Raw genomic sequence first — 15498 nt, 5'->3', positions numbered from 1 at the left:
ATAAATATATTAATTTTTTTTTAAAGATATTTGTATCAAAAGGTCTTTAAATTTTGTAATTTTTACGCATCACACTCCATTTAGACGATACTAAACAATAAATATTATATTATAATATATAAAATAATTTATAAATATTTAAATTACTCTCGTCTTCTTCATCATCTTTTTCTCTTCGAAAAAAGAAGAAAAATAGGAGGAAGAGAAAGGGAAGACGAGGAAAGATGTTGACAATGACGATCACAACAATGGAGGAGGTAAGTGGGGACGATGGTGGAGAAATCTAAAAAATTTCGTAGCTCCATTGGGAACTTGAAGAAACTCTGCGACATAAAGAAGACAAAGTTCAAGCCTACCGAAAGAAGAACTTGGCGAGCACGTCAAGATGAAGGCAAGCATCATGGTAGCAACCGAAGATCACCTCGATGAGGATGCCGAGAGTCTAAGTGGGGGAGTCTGTTAGGACCGTTTTGTTCGCAATGTCGATATGATTGTATTTTTTTGCTTCTTTAGTCTATAAATGGGATGCCAACCCCATGTCTTTTGCATGTTTTTGAGTTTCTTTTGGTTTCATTCAAGAGCTCGTTGCGAAGCAATCTTGGGATTGCAATATTAGTGTCATCGCAACACTAGTTTGGATTTTTTCCCGCACATGCCTATAAAACTCATAGTTCAAAACTCAAATGGGGCTTATTTTCAAAACGTAACGCACCATAAAACCTTTGAACCCCGGGTTGCAGAATTGGGGATGCTCATACTTAGTAGTATAAAAGAACTATCGAGAAGCATTAAGTGAGCCAACTTTGCAACTAAAGTGTCACTGGTTCAATGGTGTACATTTTGCCCTTAATGGCTATCCTGCCCCTTTAAATTTTTTGTCGTTGAAATTTCTTGTAACTTCTTTTCCAAACAATAGAGAATCGCAATATTATTTGCCAAACTTTGTATTTTGCTTGTCTTTGCTTTGTCGCAATCCATAAAAACAGGTACATCGCTTGTGAAGCGAACGACTAGCTTAACTTTGCTTGTGATAAGGATGAAGATATTTTAATGATTTAATCAATATTAATTAGTTAAAATAATCTCATAATATTAAATAGAAATTATAAAAAATGTCAAATTATAAAATTCTCAAAAATAAAATATAAATTATAAAATAAGCAAAATATAGAAAGCGATTTGTATACAATTCCCTAGTAATAGGAAAGACTTTCGGATGCAAATAGCCCTCGTTATCTTTCCACTTCCAGCATTCCATCAAAATGATCATGCCATTTTTATGTCCACAAATGCAGTAGATCCTCGTATTTATATTGCCTTGTACATGCACCCGTTCAGTTTTATGTCAAAGTAGTGAAAATTTTTAATATATATATATATATATATATATATATATATCAGAATGGATAACTTGGAGAAAATAAAAAAGAGAGTAACTGGCAACACTTCCCAGTATTTTATTTGGGAGCTAGCTGCCATAGTCCAAAACTATAAAGCTATTATTAATTTATTAATTGCATTAGGTTTTCAAGAGGGGTTGGGTGGGTAAAGCCATGACTGTATCCCTCATTAATAAGAATAAAGTTATCCGATTCGAGGAACAAACAAGTGAACAAACAGTCTATTATTCTCTGCAGCTTAGAATAAGTGAATAAGTCACGCGAAGGCGGCTTATTTGATTATTATTTATTCTTCCCATTATCCCGTGAAACCGTGCGCCCTCTAGTGTAAGAGACACTTATCCGCGACTTCCCCGAGAATAAACTCCAAGCTCTTCGATCGACGATGGCGAAGGACTCCAACGGCGCGGCGAATTCCCTCCAATCCATCCTGTACGAGCGCGGATCGCTTCGCCTCCTCGACCAGGTTGATAAAATTTTAATCTTTTCTTGCCCTTTTTGTTGTATTAAAAATCCAATATTTTGATGCTATCTTTGAGATTTTAACAGAGAAAGCTTCCACTCGAGAGCGTGTATTTGGATATCAAGGATGCGAGCGATGGATGGTGAGTGTTAAATTGCGTTAGTCGAGTGTATTTGGGTATTTGCATGTGCTGGGAATATTTTTTATTTGTTAGATTTGGTTTAATTCATGGAAAGATGTGAACTTTGGAGTGGTTTCAAGTTCTTAGGATTACATTTGAGTGAAGGATAGAAGAGAGTAAAGTTCTTAGGCTTTATAAACCTCTCATCCGATTAAAAGATTAAGTTTATTATCCAAATCTAGGCCAGGTTCTGCTTTTTTGCTCTATTGACAGTTTCATGGATTATTTTTATAGGAGTGTTTGGTTTTCCATGCATTTAGTTCATAAAACACCAGCCAAGTTTTAATTTTCACTCAGCATTATTGGTCTACATGACCTGGATTCGTTTAATAACCATTCAACATTTTTAGGAGTGCAATTCGGGATATGGTGGTCCGTGGTGCTCCGGCAATTGCTATAGCGGCAGCCCTCGCACTTGCTGTAGAAGTGCATAATCTGGACTTCGCTGGAACACCTGGAGATGCGGCTTCCTTCCTTGTCAAGAAATTGGAATATCTTGTTTCTAGGTATAATTCATTGATCCACTGGTAGTGTGATTGTTGTTATCTTCTATTCCTGTATGTCAACTATCAATTTATTACTATTGTGAATGTCAGATGTGATACAAATTCTTTCAGCTTTGTAAATTTTTCTGCCTAGCTAATCATGTTTTTGTTTTGTGGCAGTCGGCCTACTGCTGTAAATCTTTCAGATGCTGCAACAAAGCTTCAAAAGTTAGTGCTAAAGACTGCAGAGACTGCTAGTGAACCCAAACCTGTCTTTCAGGTGCTAAAAGATTGATTACCTTACTTTTGGAGACTTCCTCTTTTGGTTCTTGTGTTTAATTTTTTGTTTGTACATATTTACTTCTTTTTTTCCAAACAACTGACATCTGTGCTGCCATAACATAGTTATGGTTAGTTAATGGTGATCACTAGTCATCTTCTCACTGCTGACCAAAAAGTTCTAGAACCAGAAGTATTTTCCCACAAGATTTTGTAGATTGTTCTATATGTAAACTATTTCTTTTGAAGTTTGATGTCCCAACCTTTATATCTCATTTTGTGAAGTCTTCCGCAATTAGGCGATAGTTTCTACCCAAACTGGTGCTCTTATATCCTTTATCATCAGGCTTATATTGATGCTGCTGAAGCTATGCTTAGTGATGATGTTGCTGCTAACAAAGCAATTGGGTCTCATGGAGCCAGATTTCTTCAGGGTCAAATTGAAGGCTCAGAAAGGCTTTGTGTATTAACACATTGTAACACTGGCAGGTCTGTTAAAAGTATGGTTCTTTACTGTCTGTAGATTTAAATTGGCAATGTCTTCCTTTTTTTCTCTCTTTTCTGCGATGAAATGGGTTTCTTCCATTCTGCCTATAGTCTTGCTACTGCTGGATATGGGACTGCCCTTGGGGTTATTCGTTCTCTTCATGCTGAAGGAGTTCTAGAAAAGGCCTTCTGCACAGAAACTAGACCATTTAATCAGGTAGACAGTTGATCAATCCTACATTCTTTTCGTGCATTCTTTTTCCTGAATAGTGCATAGGAGTCTATATTCTTCATGAAGATGTCAGAGCTTATTAGATTTTATCATTTGTATATCTACTTCTGACTATGCTTTTGAAAAGTAGTCTGATTCTTGCCATTCTGGTGCATGTTTAGTTAATTAATAATTACATTAAGTTGCTTGCTGTCTCTTCTTTGTAGTTTTTCTTTTGGGTCTGGATACCTGTTGCATTGGGTTTTCTTTTTGTTATTGAAGGGAGCATTTGTCCTTCCCAATGGTCGGATACGATATCTTGGTTTATTTGAAAACATACCTTTCCAAACATCACTTTTGAGTCTTAGAAAGGGCAAGCTATTTGACTTTCTCTCATTACTATTTCAAAATTCTTGACATATAAAAAAATAAGTATAACCAGTTGTCTCTGATGTATGTGAACATGGGTTTCAACTTTGTATTAATTTGCAGGGTTCCAGGCTCACAGCTTTTGAATTGGTCCATGATAGAATACCTGCAACTTTAATAGCAGATTCTGCTGTGGCTGCACTGATGAAATCTCGGCAAGTTGATGCGGTCATTGTTGGGGCCGATCGTGTAGCTGCAAACGGTATATATTGAAGAATTAAATGTTTGAATCACAAGTCAAAATTTTAAATACTTATAGTATGCTTAAATTACTTTGCAGGGGATACTGCTAACAAAATTGGAACGTACAACCTTGCTCTTTGTGCAAAGCATCATGGAGTACAATTTTATGTGGCAGCACCAATAACATCTATTGATCTTTCACTCTCATCTGGTCAACAAATTATTATAGAGGAAAGGTCCTCGAAGGAGTTGTTACATTCTGATGGAGGACTAGGAAAGCAAGTAGCTGCATCTGGTATCGCAGTCTGGAATCCCGCATTCGATGTTACTCCGGCAGATCTGATAACAGCTATCATAACTGAAAAGGTCTTCCTCTCTCTCCTCCATCCCTCCTTGCTTGCTGAGTATTTTGTAAGATGTTACCTTGTTCATAAAGGAGACTGCATAGAATAGAAATATATTTGTTATGGGTGAAACTGTTAGCTATCAGCTGATGGCTCATGAAGTTTGATTTTCTCTTCTCCTCTGAGCATTCAAGTCGAACATTTTGTCCATAAACGGTACAATCTTATTTACCAAGGCTGCGGTAATACATCAGTACTTTCAACAGCCTTCCAGATTTTGATTGTGCTCTAGCTAGCCATATTTAATGTCGGAAAAGGCGAGAACTGTTACTAAGTTCTTTTTCTTAATATCATTTTTCAAAACTTGCATGGTGTTCTTCTTAATCCCAAGATTTCTAATCTGATGAACTCGCTGCTCTTTGTTTCTGGTTAACTATTGATGTAGAATTCTGCTTCGCCTGCAGGGTGTCATCACCAAGGGAGTCGACGATGCTTTCGATATCAAAGGTTTCATACAAAAATCACTCTGAGGACTCCAGTTTCTGTTCAAGAGCTTTGCAAGCAGTCTACATTATTAAGGCTATGGGCTCTAAAAGCATATATCGTTGTTCATCTTGACCATCTTTACATAGCTTTCTGTATCTTAGATCAAATTTTGTTGAGATTGATGAAATTTTTATTGCTGATTGTTAGCAGCAAAAGTATGCATATAATCAATAAAGGCAGATATTTGAGTGGCTTGTAGTACCGCGTAATATACAAATAACACCCTACATTTAAATAATTCGGCGGTTTTGTGCGACAAACACACACTACCGCTGCCAAATTATTTAAACGTAGGGTGTTAGATGCAAATTACGCTACACGTCAGCCGAAAGAGTGGGAAGCTACTGCATCGGATGCTGGTGGGCCGTTGGATCGTAGTGGGAGGTGGGCCCCGCGGCGGTCGGATCTTCCTCTCTCCCATCAAAAAGTATAATTGGCACGTGGGGCCTATTCCCCGCCGTGCGATCACTGGTTCTGTCTCCCTCCACATGGGGGGCCACCAATCGTACGGCCAGGGCCGGCCGGCCCGCTACCGTTTGCGCGAGATTTAAAGCAAAGAATCGTAGACCTCCATCGAGACCGGCAGTACTTTATAATAATATCCCCTTCATTCAATACTATATAGTAAATTAGTGGATATTAATAGCGATAAGAATGTGATATATATTTATATATATAGGAAGACGGTGAATGTTAATTAAACTACACTGTGGAGGACTTTTGGTTAAATTATATATATTGATATGTGATTTAGGAAATTTTATAAATCACGCCGTTCTATATTTTACTTATTTTATGATTCACATTTTCTGTCTTTAAGAATTTTGTAGCCCAACTCTTTTTTATATTATAATTTTTATTTAACACTCTTTGTTAACTTAGATAGTATCAACAGATAAATGTTTTGTTATAATATATAGAATATTTTGGAGATGAAATTTTTAAAAGTCTATTTGCACTTATAGCTAGAAAATTAGTATTTTAAATGAAGTTTCTAGCACCTTGCCTAATCAAATATTAAGGTTTTTTTTTCTTAGTTTTATATCAAAGTTTCGTGTAGAATATCTTAGTTATAAACGATATCGAATGACTAAATGCAAGGCACATAATGCTATTCTAAATGAGCGTGTCATCCTCGTAAGGTTCCGGCCTATATAGGGCTATGAAGAGGAGATGTACATAGTCTTGCCCTCAATTCTGAATACTTTGTTTTCAAGACTTAAACATGATTTGGGGGCAAGAAAACCACCGTTCACGTCCACCGCAAAGTAGTTTGAATTTTTAGAATTAAGTTGATAACGCTAGCTAATTTCCACTATTTAATCACATCAATGCAATGTTAGCATAGATTTCTAATAACTAAAAAACTCATTAAAACAAAGTTGGAAGCAGTCTTGGTCAGTAGTAGATGAATGTCATTATCAAAATACCACAAAGTTTTTTTTCTTTTCCTTTGCCGACTAATGATCTGGGAAACACAATCAAAACACTAATAACTCTCTCAGAATGAGACTGTGATTGAGCCTTGTCAACCATTATAAACCTAGTAAATTACCTTTGTGAGAGTCATCGTCAAAGTTGTTGTTAAGTTTCCTATTGTTTGACCATCTCAATTGCCACTGAATCCTAGAATATGGATAAGATCATCTAAGAAAAAGAGAGAGAGAGAAGAGAGAGAGAGAGAGAGAGAGAGAGAGAAATATTGATAATTACTTTGAGACTTAAAAAGTTAATTGCCCTAATAACATGAAAGAATTCCAATTAATTTCTAGGTTGGTATCCACTCACAGAGACTTAGAAGAGAAGTTATTAGGGTTCCATTTCTTGTCATCAAAAAGGACTAGAAGGCCAATCATGAGCACAGATAAGCAGATTAACAACCCTAGACCACCAAAATCAAGGTGTGGTTCAAAGAAAAGAAAAAAAAACCTTAGCTGTCCCCTTGTTGGCATTTCCAGCATTGCCTCCACTATCACCATCAGATATTTTTGCATATAAACCCTCCAAAAAATAAGAACCATTAGAAGTTTGTCCCCGTGGACGTGGATGTAGTTGGTAATTCTACTTTGTTCAGGGGGGGTTCCGCAAATTTGACGTGAAAATTTTCGCCAATCGTCGCGTAGTTTTATAATATTTGCGGTCTTTTGGATTCCTTTGCAATTAGCGCCTTCTCTCTCTCTCTCTGTCTTTCTCTCCTCCCCTTGTGAGCTTTTTCTTCTCTTCTCCCTTCGTCTCCGTATCGTGAACACTAAAAAGATTCCGACTTTAGGGTTCTTTCTGGTGGCAGCGAATCGAGGAAAGCAAAGGAATCGGGTACGCTTGCTCGTTCTTTCTTGGTCGAGTTCTTACGTCTCTCTTGTTACTTCTTCGGATCTCAGAGCCGAAGGATTCCGAATGGAATCGATGATTCAATGCGGTTTATTCGGAATGGGCTCTGATCGCGCTTCGCTGTCATTTTGTAATTTCTTTGTTGTTGGTTTTCTATTCGGTTAATCGCTCTTCTATTGTTTCTTGAAACTTTTGGGAAATTTTTTAGTTCTTTTGCTAAAAAAAGTTCTGCTTTTTATATCCATACGGTAGGAGAAAGTGGATTCTTTTCCACATTTGCGTGTTGTCAAGAACTCTGAGGGTTGATATAAGACAGATCTTTTTAGCATTTCCAGATTTGTGTTGCTGATTCAAAATTTTTATTTCAACCTTTTGTGCCAATTCCTTTTACACCTCAACTTGTTTGTATGCTCTTGTATATATCCAGTTTAGTTTTGGAATAGGATCATGGCAAATACAAGAGGGAGTGTTAACTTGAGGAGTTCAGCATCAAAGCAATCATTTTTACCCCCAAAGAGCCCTTTTCCGATCATACCTCCCTCTTATGCTGACCATGGGTGCAGTGGATCAAAGGGTGACCTTAAACAGAGAGGACATACGCATCATCAGCGTACTTCCTCCGAGAGCTTTCTTATCGAGGAGCAGCCTTCGTGGCTCGATGATTTACTTAATGAGCCGGAGACTCCCACAAAGAGAGGATCTCATCGTCGCTCTTCAAGTGACTCGTTTACGTTCATGGATGGTGCATCTATGTATTCGAACTTTAATAAAACAAGACAAGAAGATCATAGGCAGAGGGGTATCACCTCATTACCTCCTTGGGGTGCACAGGGGTTTGATCACTTGAAAGATGCGCAGCATGTTCAATACCACCCAGGTGCCAATTTATTTGGAAGATCTCCGAATAGAGGTTGGGAGTCTCCATTGAACTTGACAAGTTTTCGTCCAAACACCGCTCCGGTGGTGAAGGAGAAGATTGCGCATCATGGGTCATTATGTGTTTTGAGGAATCCTGATGCAGTTAAATCCGATATCACTGAAAAGGAACAGGAAGGATCTCCACAAGATCTGAATGCTGTCTCTGAAAGAATGGAAGATAAGCAATTACAGTCTGAGGTGGACGCAAAACGCGCTAAACAGTAAGCTGTGTTGTTGCTTTTTATGTGATTTTCAAAATTTATTCTGGTTCTTTATAATGTCAGCACTACCATATGAGTCTCGCAAGTAATTCATCCAACATTTCATTAAGACATAACCATATTAGTTACCAGAATTTACATAAAAGAGTTAAGTAGTTTCATCTCCTTACGTATCTTTAAAGCTATTGACTATCACAGGCAATTTGCACAGCGCTCCCGGGTTCGGAAGCTCCAATATATTGCAGAGCTTGAGAGAAATGTCCAAGCATTACAAGTGAGTCTTGGCTCTTGGCAGATAGTGAGGATCAATGTCGTGAAAAAATCATTGTTCCTAAAAGGTGGATGTCAATTGGAACATCTGTGTGCTAGCGACTTATCTTATTTCCCCTGTAACTCTGCAGGCAGAAGGACTAGAAGTTTCAGCTGACATTGAGTTTTTCAGTCAGCAGAATGTTATCTTGGACTTGGAGAATAAGACCTTGAAACAGCGGCTGGAAAGTATAGCTCAGGAGCAACTTATTAAACACTGTAAGTATATTTCAGTCATGCATGTATTCTTTCCTTCTTGGTTGGCACCCTAGCAAGGGGGTTCATGTTGGTAGTAAAAACATTTTCCTCGTATTTGATAGAATTTACTATTTCCTCAATCTCCCTCATCTGCTTCCACATTCTGTCCTGTCCATGCCCTGTGGTTCTTCTAAGACTTGATGAGAGATCAAGTTTTTTGTCCAGACCTGGAAATAACAAAATCCCCAATTCTTATGCTAGAATACCCAACAAAGGAAAGAAATAATTTCTCCCACATACTTTCCATGCAAATTTAATAGTCCATTTTGCAAGTGTAACTGGAAATTGAGATATCTAGTCATTTAGATACTTCATCATTTTTGGCAGATTAAGACAAACAATCCTTGTTATATTCATGCTTTTGACAATGCAAACTTCAAGAAAATGACATTTTATACAAATAATCCTTGCTCATAAACTTTAGGATGATATTGTTCACTAGTAAGTTATCCCTATTCCTTATTTGAACATATTAATCAGCGTGTATTGTTGGTAGATAGGATATTGTTACAGTTATATAATTTTTGCAAGAAAGGTCAATGGAATGACAAAAGGTTTGTGTCTTATAATTCAGTCCAGCAGGAGATGTTTGAAAGAGAAATTGCTCGTCTAAGATCATTGTATCAGCAGCAACAGCAGCAGCAGCAACAACAACAACAACAACCTGTTGTCACCCATAATCGCGGTAGCAGTAGAGACCTTGATTCACAGTTTGCTGGTCTCTCCCTGAAACTCAAACACCCCAACACTGGGGGGGACCCTGTTATTGGTGTGCTTCGCATTTGAAGTTCCAGTCTCACAACCTTCCTGCTTGTGGGTTCCTGTATCATGCTTTACTTCTCGGCACCACCAGAGTGTGGTCTCTTGATATAGCTTTGAGAAGTGAGCCAGATACCTGGGATCACTCCAAGATGAATAACACTGGAAGGTCAATAACTTTGGAATCTCTCTTTCTTTCTTTCTCTCAGTATCTGCACCTGGCGGTCATCTTCAGCTCACATCGACTTGTTGATATTCGACCAGTCGGAGGTGTTAGGCTTTTCTTGTATTTTGGTGTTCTTTGCGCATCCATGTATTTTCAGACTATAATTTCTTTTATTTGTCTTGTTTTTCCATGGACCAGTTTGGTCCATGTATTGAATGTAGAACACTATTTTGAGCATCTGGATCTTCTTGTCCATGGACATGTGGAATGTGTTAACAGGCTCTTTCAATACTTAAGATACTCAAGATTTGGATGTAGTTTTATTGTCCAAACAATTGCAAATAACCAGGTTGATGGTTTTCTTTTTGTGCATGGTCATTGTCATTTGTCACCACGCATTCTTGTAGAATTAATAACTTACTCACTGGCATCCTTCATTTTAGGTGGGCAACTTGAGTGATGATTGAGAACTACACTAAACAAGTGGTTGAACTTCTATTAATGTTGATATCCAAATAAAAGTATGAAATAATGGGTTTCTAGGACCCTTGTAGCATTTCTTAGGATTAGCAAGATTAAGAAACAATGAATTGGATTGATTGGCATAATTGGCCCAGTCCAATCTTACTATACTTAGTTGCCTAAATTGGCTTGAAAATTGTTGTAGAGGAAATCCAAGGTGTGTTTCCATTTCATAAGAATTCTTTTGCTGGGCGAGAATCAACTGGCCCATGAAAAATTTATTGTGACCTTTTCTTAGAAAAGAAGCAAATTCTCAATAACAATAAGAGTGTAATACATAGGAAAATAGGGAACGTTAATAAATTCATATATAAAATTATAACTCTATGTTATATAGAACATATTACAATAACATATTACAAAATAGCGAATGTTAATAAATTCATATATAAAATTACAACCTCAAATTGGATGTAGTAAAGGACTAGAATATTTTCTTCTTTTACTTTAAAAATCTTGGCAACATTAAATTGCCAAAAACATACAGGAGTTTGGCCAGTTATCGAAGCGTTAATTTAGTTGTCTAACTTAATTATCAAAGATGATTAGTTTTCTATCCAACTTATATATCCTACAACCTGCGGGATCTTGAATTATATATAGAAAAGAAAGAGTCCACTCTCTTAAAATAAAAGTATCTTATTAGAAAAGAGAATTTATAAAAGAAGAATGAGATAGGAGGGAGAAGGAGGAAGCAATTATCCAGATAATGGTGGGGCAATCTGGACTCCTCTCTACATGAGAACATGTGGTTTAAATCTATGTAGTGCCATTTCCTACTCAATTCCTCCATTGATAAATTTCCACTTCCCATTATTATTATAGCAGTCCCCACTTCCCCCACACAAGAGAAAGGAAGTCTTCAAATGGGCCACTCACTTTCTAAAAGGTAGCGTGGCAGAGCCACTTCACGCCAATGGATGCTTGAAAGCATCATTTCTTTCCAAGCCAAAGCCCTAAACAAGCCATCCAATTCCCATAGCTAGAAGGAAACATGGGGGGGAAGAGAATGGTAGTTCAAAAAACTATTGGAATTTGGGAGTAGGTGAGAGTGTCCACATATCACATATGAGATGAGATGCTAGGGAGGGAACTTAGGGTTGGCTCTCTTTTTTTGTACTTATATAATCATTTATATCCTACTACTGTATGAGTATTGAATTTTGCTTTTAGAGCATAATTTTTTTTAATATAGATCTTCTCATTTATTTTTAGGGATATAGTGACCCAATGTGACAAATCTACATTCTGTTAGTTATATATTAGATTAGATTTAGTACTTTGTTAAAAACTAATATGTGAGTATCACGTGATTAATTTATAGACTCTCTACGAACTATTTTACCAGTATTTTAGAGGAGAGAAAGAACGAGTTATTTGATGTTTCTTACTGAAATTTTTATAATTTATCGACGTATAGAAATAGACAACAATATTTCACGAGCCTTAACACGCACCAACTTTGTCGAACACGGATATTTTAGATGAAAATAAGATACAGGAGTCGAACGATGAATACTAACAACAACAAAAAAAAGTAATAATAAAGTTAATAAACAAATAAGATTAGAATTACTGGGGTCATGGGCATTGACTAAAATTCAAAAGTAATGTTTAGGTTATTGGACCACAACATTTGTTGTGTTTCTTGGAATCTATTTAGCTCGTTATCAGTTGCAATCACAAAATCAAAAATGGATGGTTGTGTTGTTGGCTTCTTGTCTCAGCAATGTAGATTGGAATCCAACAACCCTAATTAATTTCCTCCCTTATTAGCTTAAGAATGGAGCATTGCTTATTAGCAAGTCAAAAGAGTAGTTGAAACCTAACTCCCCAAACTCAAAAGGCACCAACGGCCTAAACCGCTAAATTAATTAGATATTTTTACATAATTATCGCTGAAAAACTTATAACATATCATAATATCATGCTTGCCCTAGGAATTATTGAACTCTTTCAAAAATATTATCCTTTCGGTTAAGAAATTACTTTTTTTTTCTCTTCGTATCATATCAGAAATATTTATGCTTTAAACTTTAGGAAAAAATTATGCTTTAAACTTTAAATGGTACCAGCAAGAAATATTATTACGTTATAATATATAAAATAATTTATAAATACCTGAATTACCTATACCTTCTTTAAAAGAAGGGAGAGGAGAAAAAAGAATGGTAAGAATATTTTAATAATTTAGTCGATATATATTAGTCAAAATAATATCAAGGTGTAATACGAGAATTATAGAGAAAAAGAAAGAGTCGGGTTATAAAATCGTTAAAAACGACGTGTGAAAGATGAGGTGTGAATCATAAAATAGATAAAATAAACGGTTTAATTTATATAATACCCTTTAATTAATTTCCCTCCTCCTTCCTTAATGGAATCAAAAGGGGTTGGTGATGGCTTAGCAATGCCTCAAAAGCTGCATGTTTCTTTAGTGCTTATTAATTAGCTTTGTTGAGATGCATACAAACAAATACTTCATAATTAAACCCAATAGATATGCAAATCCTTCACGTTTGTGGAAGATGGCTTTGAGTGCGATTGTCTATAGAGAGAGAGCCACAAATTCTTCTCCTTCTTTTTATTTATTTTTAATAATTCTTTCCCAATACTCTACGCTGGGTTGCAGATAACTCAAGAATTAGATTAGACAACTAAGTCAATCCTCTTTAAAACCAATTCATGCACCGCCCGTGTAGCTGGGGTTGCAGATAACTCAAGAATTAGGTTAAACAACTAAGTCAATCCTCTTTAAAACCAATTCATGCACCGCCCGTGTAATTCTCACTCAGCTATTTTGTAGGATCGATTCCACATCTGCGATAGGTAATCGGCCTGTTAAATTTATTAGAGAGAAAATGAATAAAACTCTTCACACTCATTAGCAAATTAGATTAGCCTAACCAACTTATATTAATCTCTTCAAATGTCTCTTTCTGTGGGGTTTGAACTCATTAAAATTTTCATCTACTTGATGGAGATGGAGACGGAGGAGATTAACACTAAACCCTATATTATTATCTACAATTTCAATAATAATAATAATAATTATTATTATTATTATTGAAATTATTATTATAATCAATGGCTTCTAGTTGTTTTCAAACTGTAAATTAAAAAAGAGGGTCAAATTGAAACATTGGAAGCTTGCCAAACTTGTATAGTTGCTCCTTGCAAGCAACTTGCACGATACCTAAACCCTAAGTTCTATTTATTTATTTATTTGTTTATTTTTCTAGATCTATATGCTATTTTTATTAACTAATAATAAGAATAATATCACTACCTCAGTTGCTTTGGAAAATTAATTAAGCTGCAGGTTTAAACTATAAAAAGGGCAATAAATAGCAGGGGGTTTCAAGTAGATGAGAGATCATATTTAATATTTTAATTTATAATAATAGAAGTATATATAAATTATGTGCATTTTATTATAACAAAATATATATATATATATATTTGGCTCGAGATTATGCTTTGAGTTTAGGGACTTCATCTGAACTGATTTAAATACTCATAAATAATCAAACATCTTTTTATCTTTTCATATCTAATTAAATTTACTTTTAAAAAAATAAAACTAAGAAAGGAGATTAATTAATCAAGTTCCGGAGTTAGCAATATTTTGGGTTTATAAAAAAAATATGGACATTTGTGAATAAAAAAACCCCCCACCCACTCAATCTTTTCGGTAATTTTGGGTTCTCCAAGGGACTATTTGGTAATTTGGACTGCCGTAATTTCCTGCGATAATTATGGGATAGATAAAAGAAGAGGAGCAAATGAGATCGAATCCTATCGGTTCATAATATAAGTTTTAGATTCCAATCTATTTTTAGTGGTGAAAGATTAACCCTTTTGATCTAATCTATGATTAACATATGATCTATTAAAAAGAAAATAAACTCTCTCTAAGAAATTATAATCAATCTAAGGCTATTGAGATATATTAAACTGCAGAGATGGTGTAATTTTGACATTTATTTTTAAAATAGATAGTGCAATTAGATTCCAATGGAAGTTTACAGGAGGGTTGGCCCATTTCTTACTTCTTTGTTTTAGGTAAGCAAACCTAGCTAAGCTGTTAGCACTGAGGTTGTTGTTTCTGCTAGTGTATCATACTCTTAAGAATGAAGCTTTGGAGATCTACTGTTGGTGTTGCGAGATTAATGGTGTTATTGTCCAAACAACCTTGTCAGCGGAGGGGTAATTAATAGCTGAGATTAGAATTTGGCAGTCGCTCAACATCAAATATTCTTACTTTTTGCAAGCTTGACAGCTTCTTTGATCACATTGAGTAGGGCTTAGCTTCTCCACGGAGTGTGTTCCGATAGTGCTCAATGAAAGTGGATTTACTAAAGAAAATGGGAGAAGGGTGAAGAGCTAGGGCTAGACCGGCTCCATTATAATAGGCGCCATCTGAGGAGTATCGGACTAGCCAACCTTTGCTAGGGGAGGGATTCAAAGAGCGAGGCAAAGTTGGTCAAGGCTGGGGTGTGTGGATCTTCATGCAAGGGGTGAGGGTTGAGTTCCTAGTAAAGAGTACCCGCCATGCAAAGGACACGAATAGGGCTAGAGCTCTCCCTCTCAAATATACTATACCTCCATATGGACCAAAGGACGACTAAGCAATAAGGAAATAATACTTTATCGAGGAGGTTGACATGCAAAAAAATCTAGCCATAAGTCTAGTCTGGGGGGATCACTCTTCCACTTCAGTCCAAGCTTGCTTTGGAGGTAAACTGCCCTAGCAAAAGAGCATCGAAGGATGACATGATCTACAATTTCTTCCTAGATGTGGCAAAAGGGCATAGGCTGTCTCAAATCTGTCTGATTCTTCGATGAAGCACATACCTAGTTATCCTCTTTGCAAATGAAATTTTTTTGTCTTGAGAGCAATGATCTTACAGTTCCACAAAACCTTCCACATATGGTTGATTACTGGTGAAGCTGTGGAACTAGATCAATTTCCATTAGAAAGAGTATCATACACCCATTAAGCAAAGA

General features: G+C 36.2%; 2 protein-coding genes across 3 annotated transcripts; both read left to right on the top strand.

Annotated features, from left to right (window-relative positions):
- The first annotated feature begins 1610 nt into the window (after positions 1–1610).
- On the top strand, positions 1611–5195 carry LOC140802390 (methylthioribose-1-phosphate isomerase). Its single transcript, XM_073157903.1, has 9 exons — positions 1611–1866; positions 1950–2005; positions 2395–2550; positions 2710–2809; positions 3155–3297; positions 3406–3511; positions 3998–4136; positions 4215–4483; positions 4926–5195. The coding sequence occupies exons 1-9, from the start codon at positions 1786–1788 to the stop codon at positions 4989–4991; spliced, it is 1116 nt and encodes a 371-aa protein (XP_073014004.1). The 5' UTR covers positions 1611–1785; the 3' UTR covers positions 4992–5195.
- A 1968-nt stretch (positions 5196–7163) lies between these two features.
- On the top strand, positions 7164–10283 carry LOC140802393 (uncharacterized protein At4g06598-like). Of its 2 annotated transcripts, none has more exons than XM_073157905.1 (5): positions 7164–7320; positions 7763–8474; positions 8673–8748; positions 8876–9002; positions 9616–10283. In XM_073157905.1, exons 2-5 carry the CDS (start codon positions 7783–7785, stop codon positions 9825–9827), a joined length of 1107 nt encoding a protein of 368 aa, XP_073014006.1. In that variant the 5' UTR covers positions 7164–7320; positions 7763–7782; the 3' UTR covers positions 9828–10283. The 2 variants fall into 2 exon arrangements, with proteins under 2 accessions (XP_073014006.1, XP_073014007.1); XM_073157906.1 differs by having other exon boundaries at positions 7180–7320; positions 7779–8474.
- Positions 10284–15498: the final 5215 nt, after the last annotated feature.

This window comes from Typha latifolia, chromosome 15 (assembly GCF_019914945.1).
Source record: "Typha latifolia isolate L0001 chromosome 15, TyphaL0001v2, whole genome shotgun sequence".
In the NCBI taxonomy this organism is placed as follows: domain Eukaryota; kingdom Viridiplantae; phylum Streptophyta; class Magnoliopsida; order Poales; family Typhaceae; genus Typha; species Typha latifolia.
Note: the sequence above shows the minus strand (reverse complement) of the source record. Positions and strands in the feature narration are given on the sequence as shown.